We start from the raw sequence: 10,289 nt of genomic DNA on the forward strand, positions 1-10,289 counted from the left end.
AGGAGTTGCACAATAAACTTGATTAAATTCGATCGAAAATGAATTGGACACTGCATGAAAATGGTTCAGAAAAGTCTGGCAAGTCTGAACCTCCCATATCAAACCAGCTAATTGTAATTGCAAATAAATGCACTAAGATTTCGATCTATTAAATGAATTGTCACATGAAAAGCGAAACCCTAATAAACTTCGATTTCAAAGGTAAAGGTACAGGTGAACAAGGCAGATTGTGCGAGCGAGAAAGAGAATGAGTAGCCGGGTCTCTTGCTGGAGGTGGTGGGGGAAGCGACTGAATTAATTAATTTAATTTGGTTTCTCTAGCTCTTATAGTCTCTGAGATCTAACCGCTCATCAAGACGGACAGACAGACAGACATAAACTCGGCTATAAATGCTGATCAAGAATATGGGGTCGCAAATGTTTCCTTCTCGGCGTTTGACACATCTACTTTACCACAAATACAATAAACCCCTTAACTCTTTTTTGAGTTAGGGTATAATTAAATTAAATGCACATTCAGAAATCATTGTAAGCGTTCAAAAGCGGTCTACAGGGTAGAAAAAGTTTTATTGGCAAGGTTTTTTCAACACCGATTTGTTGATTACCAAAAACTATTCGGATATATCTTTGGTGGTAATTCCCCTAGAACGCAGACAAAGAAATTTGTGATTTTTAATCGATTTCAGTACAGAGAGTTATAGTTTGAAATTCGTTTCATATTTTTGATATTTTTAAGCAGCTAACATCAAGTTGGCTTTGGGGATAATCCAGCCATAGAGACCCTTAGATGGTTCAGATCAGTATTCATACAAATACTGATATATTTCAATGAAAGAATGCCTGAAGTTGTACTAATGAATATTCTTTGACTTGCTCTGCTCAATTTTTTAGCTCCTGGAGTTTCCTTTAGGTTTTTGGGGATAGCACCGCCTGTTACACATGTCCCATAAAACACAGCCCTCGGCCTGTCCCTGGCCAAGGGCCAAGTACGAACAACGGAAAAGCAATTGAATAGCAATTTCATTTTTATTATTAAAAAAAAATGCCCCGAATGCCGACTATAACTGTAGCTTCGATACAAAGCGGAAAATGTGCCCCATGATAAATGCGTGTTTCTTTCAAGGCTTTTCGTTGGCACTGAACTGGAAACATTTTGACAGGCGGCAACAGCCATCGACCATCTACTTCAGCACTCCGGTAAACGTAAAGGCGTACGACGGACGAATCGAGCCACAAATGTATAAATTACAGCAAAATAAATTTTTGAGAAAGTCAAACTTGACTTACCTGGCCATGGCTGCTGGGCTGTGTGCTGTTCTGTGCTGGGCTGGGCTGCCTCCACCAATGTCCTTGAGAGCTTTGTCTGTGCTAGTCCTTTGTGTGGCCTACGTCCTAGACGCTGGGTGTGTTGGCATGTTTACAAAGCCTCGGCAAACGAAATCAACATGCTGTACGATGATAAGGATGCGCCACAGTTTCGGCTCCTGTCACAGTATCGTATCCAAGATGAGCAGCAGGCAGCAGGCAGCAGCCACTTATATCGTTTGTCTCTCTCCACAGGCGAAACAGAGTGTGGCGCTCTCTTTCGCACTACTGGATGGTGGAGTATTGGAGATTTATGAATTAAGTGCTGCCTGGGGGATTTGTTATCGTGTCCTTTTTGGCCTGGCCTATACTCCACAGGATTGTATCCTGCTTATATACCGATATCCTTTGTTTGCTCTGATTTCGTTTGCGAAGTTTCTCTTTTGTGGTTTCGATTCGACTGAAAATGGATAAATAAAAAACTGTTTTATACTCGTAGTTGATGATAAAGGGAGGATGATGACGATGACGATGATGATGATGGTCTTTTTGATTCGCTGCCTGTGCGGTTTCCTTTATGCTTTCAATTTACATAAGCAGCAACATCATTAATGTGATTGTGTGTATGTGTGTGTATCTGCGGGTTTCTGCCCGCTTCGAGCACTTCTGTAATTCCGTTTCCATGCTCAACAAATTCGGCTTGTTGCAGACATTTATCATACGCCCTGTGTACGCTCAGCATTCTTACCAACATAAATCAAGCCAGGACAGCTTTCGCTCTCTCTCTCTCTCTCTGTTCCACCAAATGGCTCAATGCAATTATAATTCGCCATTCAAAGAACTCTTAATGCCAACCGACAGCTGCCCCTGCTGAATGGTTTTCGCTTTTGTTGTTCTTCAGTTAAATTTTATGGATTCGTGCATGATTGATTGCCAGGGCTGCGCTGCTCAGCTGCCATCAATGGATCGATCAGTATTGGAAGCTATTCGCAGGCTCCACAGTAGGTAAGTAGTAAGTGAATCTCTGTAGGAAATGTTTTGGCACACAAGATCCTCAGCAGAGGAACACAGCTTTTCCTGGTCTAAGATTTATAATTTAAGATTCTGTATTATTCCAGCGACTGCTTTACTCAATTTCCAATTGTAAATTGATTCCCAACATTGAGCTGAGTATTCCAAAACTTTTGTAAGCCTACAGTCGTGTACGTTTTTAGCCGTTTACAAGTTAGTGTCATCCCCTGAATCGATTGCGAACTACTCACCCTGGAACTTGCAGTTAAACTTCACTTTAAAGCCAATATTTCAAGCCGTTTATTTAACAAATTTAGGGCCAAATCAATGTTCCAACACTGGAGAACATTAACAGGAGCAGGCAGGCCTACCAAAGCACAAAAATACGCCCATTACCAGAACAGTTTTATAGACCCTTTGCCGCCTCTCTCTCTCACTCGCTCTCTGGGCAGTGGGGTCTCGAAAAAAAGAGGTTTTGGGGGCGTGTGTTATCAGCTGTTTCCCATTATGACTTTAGCGGAAATATATGTACGAGCACAGGCGAGCATTCGAGGCGGCAACAGACGCTCGCCCCCCTGGCAATACAAACATTCGCACACATTTACCCGCTAACCGATAAAAATAAAGGAAAAGCAAGAAAAAAGGGGAAGCAAAAATTGGAGCTAAATGCGTATACGTAATGTGAGCAAACCGAAACCCCCTCACACCCCACCGCACCACAACCGCTGGGCAGGAAAAACAAAAACAGTGATGGAGATGGAGACGGATACAGAGGAAGAGGAAAAGAACAGAACAGAAAAAAACAAGAGCGACGTTGACGACGACGAAGTTGGCACTTGCCAAACAAACAAAAAGCACCAAAAGAGAAGGAGGAGCATTGGCTGAACAGAACGACGGGCTTCAGAAAATGTGGGCTCTCTTTCTATCCAGGGTATATCCAGCGTATTAAACCATGTGGATTTATGTACAGTAGCGCACAATACACGTTAGTTTATTATTAACTATGATCGAAGGGAACCAACAGTTGTCCAGCTCCCTCTTTCTGTCATCTCTAACCGCCGAAGCGTCATCTCTGGTTGCCTGTTACACAGGATCTCTAGATATTTGATTTTTCAGATACCTATTTCGGAGTTCAGGCGTCTCGATTCCAATGCCAGAAAATAGTTCACGTATTAAGGAGGCAAAAGGCGAAGAAAAGACAGGAAAAAAGTCTTTTGAAGGCGCCACCGTCAGGGAAATCGAAAAGCAACAACAAAAGCCCAAAATGGTACACACTCATACACGCATACTAAGCTTACTAAGCGCTAACACACACACACACACACATGAGTGGGCAAGCTCATGGCAGCTGCCATGGCAAACAGCGGAAAGAGATGGGGCTAGGGGCAGAAGAGATGGCGAAAAACAAATGGTGGAGCAGACGGATGGATGGCGCTTCTCACTTGGTTTGGCTCGATTCGGTTTCAATCTACTGTGGCACCGAAGCTGGAGACGGAGTCGGACTTGTACATAGTCGGGCATATTAGTATGCAGAACTGATAATCATTAGGCAGGAGGAGTCACATACTCAACACTAGGCAGCCATTACGGCGCATACGGATTTTGCATACGGATAGGACACCCGAATGTGCCCAGTCAAAGATATCCCCCAATCATTGCATTGCAAAATCTCGACTAAGCTGCAGAGAACAAAGGACTAACAAAAAATAGAGCAAAAAACAACAAAAAAATCTAGGAAATCCAACTTTTGGTAATTAATGGAAATTGTCGAAGAGAACACTGAAAAGCTTTCAGCTGAACTGGCCTCAAAATCAATGTAATGACAGATCAAAGTGCGAAAATATGTGCGTGAAATACTCATCAGAAAAGTTTATCTGGGATTGGCGGGGGGTTAAAAAACTGACCAGGAAAAGAGTTTGAAATACTCGTAAAGTAAATTCGCAATTAAGTTATAGCGATAGTTATGGCTATCATGACAAAACATTAAACTCAAGATCAAATTTCCTTATGAAATAAATACATAAAACGGCACCTGTAATGACCACCTTTTCCGAACTTTTCCAAGCCAACTTGCCTTAACCCTCCTGGGTTTTTATTACAGCAATTTGCAATTTATCATCCAAATTGATGGGCAAGGATGCAACGTAAACAAGCACCAAATGGGGCACATTTTTAACAAGCGGCAGTAAAATACGATGATGTCTTCTTGCACCTCATGGATATACATATGTATGTACATATGTATTTACATACATACATATATAAAAAGATTGTTTGATGATGTATTAATCTCAGCTTAGAAACCCAGTGCATCCACATGAAAGGTGCTGCTCATTCAGAGAGCAATTTCTGCTGCTGTTGCTCTTCTATTCAGAGGAATATTAACGAATACTATAGCATTGTTAGGGGCTGATGGGAGCTGTCATAAGGAGCTTAATAACTGTAACTAGCAACCCGGGGCGGTATCAGGGGTGGGAGTGGGAGTACGTGCCAATGGCCCTAGTCGCAGTAATAAACACACGCACAGCCCAGTTAACACTGGAAATGTGCCCCAAGTGTCAGACAGGGCAGGGCAGGGCAGAACATGCAATGAACGGGGAGGGGGGGCAGTCCAAGAAAATGGGAAATGGATTTTCAGTGCTCGTTGTTTTTGTGTATATTTATGCCCTTGCTGGGTATTCCACTTACAGCCAGATTAGTATAGAACAAAAAAAAAACCCCCCCGTTTCCATTTTGTCTGTATAGTCCTGATCAATAATTGAATTTTAAAGCTTTCTATGCAGGAACTTAGTACAGTCTCTTCATGGGAACAATTGTTCGTTTAGAAAGAAATTACAAACAAACTTAACAAGCGAAAGCCTTGGATATAGCCGATATATATAGCTTTGAAGCTTGCTCAAGTCCCATAGCTGCATACAAGCTGCAGAACAAGGAGATATAAATATTGGTCATCGAACTCGAGGGTAGGGTATATCAACTTCGGCACACCGAAAAGAGCTTCCTACTGCTTCGGTTTTTTTGTATAATTACTTGGATATACATATGTACATACATATATATGTAGTTTTCTTTGTGTGACTGTTGTTCTTTGTGTGTGTAAGCACACATAACGGTAATTTAATTAACATACATAAACATACACACACACACACAAACAGAGCCAAAATAGGGAATGTGGAGCACGTTAGCTCTGTGCGACGGTATGGCATGCTGATTGAGGGGACAGTTCGCTTGAGAGGCACTTACAAAACGTTCCAACAAAACGACTCCTTGTAATCGATATTCAGTTTGTAATCGAATTGAACATGCGAAATATTTGCGCGTAACATTAATTTTAGAACACTTGTTACTTGAAATTTGTTGTATTCAATTTGCTTTACCGATCCTCTCCGCAGCACAAACTTATTTTTAACATTTGTTTTGGTATCTTAGAATGTGAAGCTTGAAGCTGTCGTACAGCTCTTTAACCTGTTCCGTTCTAATAGGCGCACACAGCTGTTTTTATGCCGCGGGAAAGTGCACGCTAGAACCGTTCGACAGTTGACCAATGACCGCTTGACTCGCTGCCGAGGGCGACACAACCGTTCTGAGGCGCGTTCCGCAAGTGTATGGCTAGAGAGTCGAGGACACGACTAACTGTTCTGGGACCAGTGTTGCCGTGCTACGAAAGTACAATCAGCGCTTGCGCAGAGTGCCCAACCCAAGAGAGAGAGAGAATTGCTGACTGACGGAACATGTGTTATTGTTATTATGCCTTCAGCAGGACAGGCAGCAGGCAGGCAGCGACAACAACAGCAATTCGATTGTGGTGAATGGAGCATACAGCGTACAGTTGTTTTAATAAATAACTGTCGAATAATTGATGTTACAACCAAAGAGCTAACGGTACTCTGATTGGAAATAACTGTACTGCGGCCATACAGACATACTCTGTGGGTAGGGAAAGGATGGCTACGGTTGGCACGAATAACTGAAGTGCAGACACTTACACTGGCACAAGACCGTTTCCGCCGTATCCTTGCCCGTACCCCGTATCAGTGTGCCCCGGCGACTAATGTCAAGGTTTTTGGCTGCTGTTCAAAATCCCCCAGCACGGCACGTGGCCACAAAGGGGCACGGGGCACGGAGCGGCGGTTGGGGTTGGAGCAGAGACGAGGCCAATTCCGCCGCTTTCTGTCTCTCTCTCTCTCTCTCTCTCTGTTCCTGCATCTTTCTTCTTTACGCCCCGCTGGGCCCTTGCATGAATGAGCGCGACAAACCCAGTTCCAAAGCCAATGTCAAGTGCAAGAGGAAGCAAGGATAGAGGCAAAATCACTTTACATGCACCACGATTATCCCACTCCCAACAAAGGCCATCGCAGTGGGCAGCATTGGGGCCAGTGGCGATTTGCGCCTGCTCAAGTGACCCCCCAAACTGAACGGCACACTCACGTAAATGGGCGTGCATCTATATTTTATAAGTCATCGATGCACTCGTCCTTCATCCATTCAACCGCCAGCGTGGGTGTGGGTTGTCCTGTGCTGATGGATACTGACCCCGGGCAAGACCCAATTTAAATGCCGCAAGTGGAATACAATTATACACCAATTAAGCAAGTGATAATGGAAATATTTGCACACATGCTACTATGTAAAGCTCCCATTGCTCGATGATTTGTTCTTTGACAACCGTTGCCAGCCAGACGCTACAAAAACAACATCCATGTCGTGTGCATAACTAGGCATATTGATGGTATTATACCCGTTATACCTGTTAAGCCCGGTATTCAAAAATGTAGGTTTATATTAAATTCTTGTGCAATTCATCCTCCCACCATCGATGTAAATTGTAGATGACTTGGCGTAGAAAGAAGTTTAAGATTTTAAATTCTAATAATTTGAATACTGCGAAAATAAGCGCCAAGTCATAAGATAGATAGATGGTGGGACTTAAGTCTTTAAAAGAAAAAATGTCCCCATAAATAAGGCGTCTTAAGGTAAAAAAGCGTCAGAGATCGATTACGACCAGGTCTTGGGTTCGCTGAATGATCCGAAGCGCTGATAAGCATCCACGCCACGCACAGCAAAATAGTAGCGCTGGTTCTCCTGGCACTGATTCAGAGTGGCTGCCATAGGCAACAGAATGGCTTTGACATCGCCCACGTGGCTCCAGGAGTCGGTGCTGGGCTCATGTGGGGTCTCCCGGTACGAAAATATCTGATACGAAACGCTGTCAGCAAAGATATCACTTTTTGTATCCTCAAGAAACCAGCTAATGACGATTCCTGTGTCCGAACGACTAATACGTACGACAGGCCGAGACGGCGGCAACTTCCAGGCGGGATTGAAGGGCTGTTCAGGCGATGACGGCAGCGGCGCTGGATGCGAGTACCTCAAGCGAGTGTTGGCAGAAGACGAGTTCTCCGACAAAATCTGCATCGTCACATTCGATCCAATGGAATTGCGCTGACCTGTCGAAGATGTCGAATCGAGTCAGAGAGCGATCGAGGGACCAATTCAATTCAGGACTCACCTCCACCATTATTGGTGACTATTTGTCTGGCATTGGCTCTTGGCATTTGCAAGGGCGACAATCTCACAGTATTTCCACTAGCAACTGTACGGCCTCCCGTGGCTTTTGCCTCAGACGTCGTTGCCCCCAGAGAATTCCGCTTTACGGCCATTTTGGATGGTTGCCGTAAGTCTGCGTTGGTGTCTGCAGCGGCAGGCGCCATAGCTGGCTCAGCATCATCTTCACCTGTGAGATCAATTACAACCATCTGCTTCTGCTGCGCATTGGAACTCGCGCCCGAACCAGCTGCCCGCATTGATGTGCTCGCCTTGGAAGAAGTGCTACTGGGAGGCGCCAACATACTGCGCGCAGCATGTGTCTGATCTCCAGCTCTGGGAGTAACAATTGACTTCAAGACCTTGAAAGGAATGCCTACTTGTAGTCCAATCTCTCGTGTAATTTTCATTGGGGCCGTGAAATGTGCATTCTTTGCCTCCATATCGATCTTCAGCTGCTTGTGCACCTCATCCAAGTCGAGAAACTGTTTGGACAGTTCAGTTATTCGGAGACGATAGATGGCAAGAGTCTTCTCGTAACTGTCCAGCTGGGAGCGGATATCCGCAAACTCGCTTTTCACCATCATACTCTCAACGACCTTCTGGAGGACGAGTTCTTCCAGATCATTGCGGTGCATGTGGTCAAAGCTTTTTAGGAACTCCAGACGTAGAGATTTAGCATCTATTTTGAGGCTTAGCTCTGGTTTCAGCTCCAGTTTTAGCTCCTTTTGGTCCTTTACGTTGACTGGATCTTCCTTCTTGGCCAAATCGGAGCCCACCTCTTTGTCCTGTACCTCCAAGTAAATTTGAAGTGTGCCATCATTGGAGCTACGCGAATCGGAGTTATCAGCGATGAGTTTCTTATAGGAATCTAAGGAATCGGTGCTGCGCTTGGCCTTTTCCTTTTCATCCTCGGATACAAAAATAACGTCTTGTTTCATATTTGTACTCTCAGTTGATTTAAGTTTTTCTTCCATGGAATCTGCTGAAACAAAAAATGGGTTAAGTTAGGTTAGGTTATATGTATGTATGTATTTGTTTTATTTATTTAGTGTTGGTGGCCGTCTCCAAATATTCACAGTGGCTATCAGTCGAGTGGGCACACAGCCATTCACATTTTTTGCAGTGCGTTTGTGTGCGTCAAACAGAAAACACACGACGGGAAATGTTACTGTATTGGCGAGCACAGTTAACACGTGTACATAAGCTACCAGAAGCGCAGTAGCAGAACACTTTCGTATGCACATAAGAAAAGATGGCGGTGCAACCAGTACGACTACACAGACAAAATCAAACATATATGTCTCTCGCTCACACTGCCTGAAGTTTGTTGTCAAGCGCCTACCAAAGAAATAATACCAAGATATGTGTTGCATGAAGGATCGAAATGTTGTTCTATGGCGTGGTTTTTGGTGACGCCGCGTAGGCAGAGGGCGCGCGCGGGGCTTTAATTCTCTTTTCACCTATGATTCGTCTTTAACCACAAACCGCTGCCGTCGTCTGTTCAGCTGATTTGGTCGGTCGCAGAATCGTACAACAAATACAACGGCACAGAAGAGAAAATACAGAGTATTTGACGAGATGCAAAAGTCGATCCTCTCTACTCTTGGTTCCTGGTGCAATAATTTGGTAATTGTGTAGTCTTTGCTCGTACTTAGTTGATTCGGTACTTGAGGTGATCACGAAATAGATGCGTTTCTCTTTCGCAAAGGTGCACAAATGCACGGCGTACATGTGCAAAAAAAAGTCGACAAGCTTGTGTGAACGGGGTAAAAAGGTGTCCTACCAACACAGTGGGACAAGTCAGATTGTGTTCAGGAATTATATTCATATTCCAATTGATGAGCTTGCGGTATTTTTATCTTCAGTTTGTGTCGGTAAACCAACCCTAACCCAAATGTATCATTTCATACTATACCGGTACTTAGATTAGTTCAAAACGACCATAAAGTGAATATTCCACTCTATTCACACCATATGCTTACCTTACAATAAGATTTATCACTTTTAGCGAATTGGCGGCTTGACACTAGATTAAATATGGCAGCCGACGAAAATGAGACGCGATGTCCAGTGTTGCACTTTCGCAAATAGTGTGACCATACATAAACCACGGTTACACTGCAATTAGGTGCCAATTACGTGTCCTCGGATGGTGATTATTTAATGGAAATAAGAGATGTATGCGTCCAGTTGGCTTTTCAGTTGTGCCGGCAGCAGCGCCTGCGGCAAAAATGATCGATTGAAACAATTTTGCTGGCTGTTTGGCTGTTTGTGGAGGAAAACATAATGTTCCTCAGTTGTTCGACTGAAAGCCAGTAGACGTGTCTAAAGACGACTAGAAACACTTATTTTGCATTTTGTCTCGCACGCTATCTCACCCTTCTCAGCAAAGTCTAATGTCATAAAACAATAAGCGATATATC

At 43.8% G+C, this 10,289-nt stretch overlaps 1 protein-coding gene across 2 annotated transcripts; it reads right to left on the reverse strand.

Moving 5' to 3' along the window:
* Nucleotides 1–7,042: 7,042 nt before the first annotated feature.
* LOC111070952 (activating transcription factor 7-interacting protein 1-like) lies at nt 7,043–10,003 on the reverse strand. Of its 2 annotated transcripts, none has more exons than XM_022362020.2 (3): nt 9,209–9,254; nt 7,829–8,845; nt 7,043–7,766 (listed from the first exon to the last, which is right to left on the reverse strand). In XM_022362020.2, exons 1-3 carry the CDS (start codon nt 9,237–9,239, stop codon nt 7,315–7,317), a joined length of 1,500 nt encoding a protein of 499 aa, XP_022217712.2. In that variant the 5' UTR covers nt 9,240–9,254; the 3' UTR covers nt 7,043–7,314. The 2 variants fall into 2 exon arrangements, with proteins under 2 accessions (XP_022217712.2, XP_041448715.1); XM_041592781.1 differs by lacking the exon at nt 9,209–9,254 and adding an exon at nt 9,849–10,003 and having other exon boundaries at nt 7,044–7,766.
* Between the last annotated feature and the right edge of the window lie 286 nt (nt 10,004–10,289).

Source organism: Drosophila obscura, unplaced genomic scaffold (assembly GCF_018151105.1).
Source record: "Drosophila obscura isolate BZ-5 IFL unplaced genomic scaffold, ASM1815110v1 contig_186, whole genome shotgun sequence".
In the NCBI taxonomy this organism is placed as follows: domain Eukaryota; kingdom Metazoa; phylum Arthropoda; class Insecta; order Diptera; family Drosophilidae; genus Drosophila; species Drosophila obscura.

What these genes read in the sequence shown, in the direction of transcription:
- LOC111070952 (XM_022362020.2), bottom strand. Translation starts at nt 9,239, where the DNA reads ATGCAACACATATCTTGGTATTATTTCTTTG. An exon ending in ATCTTGGTATTATTTCTTTG is followed by an intron (nt 8,846 to 9,208) that starts GTAGGCGCTTGA and finishes TTGTTTCAGCAG; the next exon opens with ATTCCATGGAAGAAAAACTT. An exon ending in AGTCACCAATAATGGTGGAG is followed by an intron (nt 7,767 to 7,828) that starts GTGAGTCCTGAA and finishes CATCTTCGACAG; the next exon opens with GTCAGCGCAATTCCATTGGA.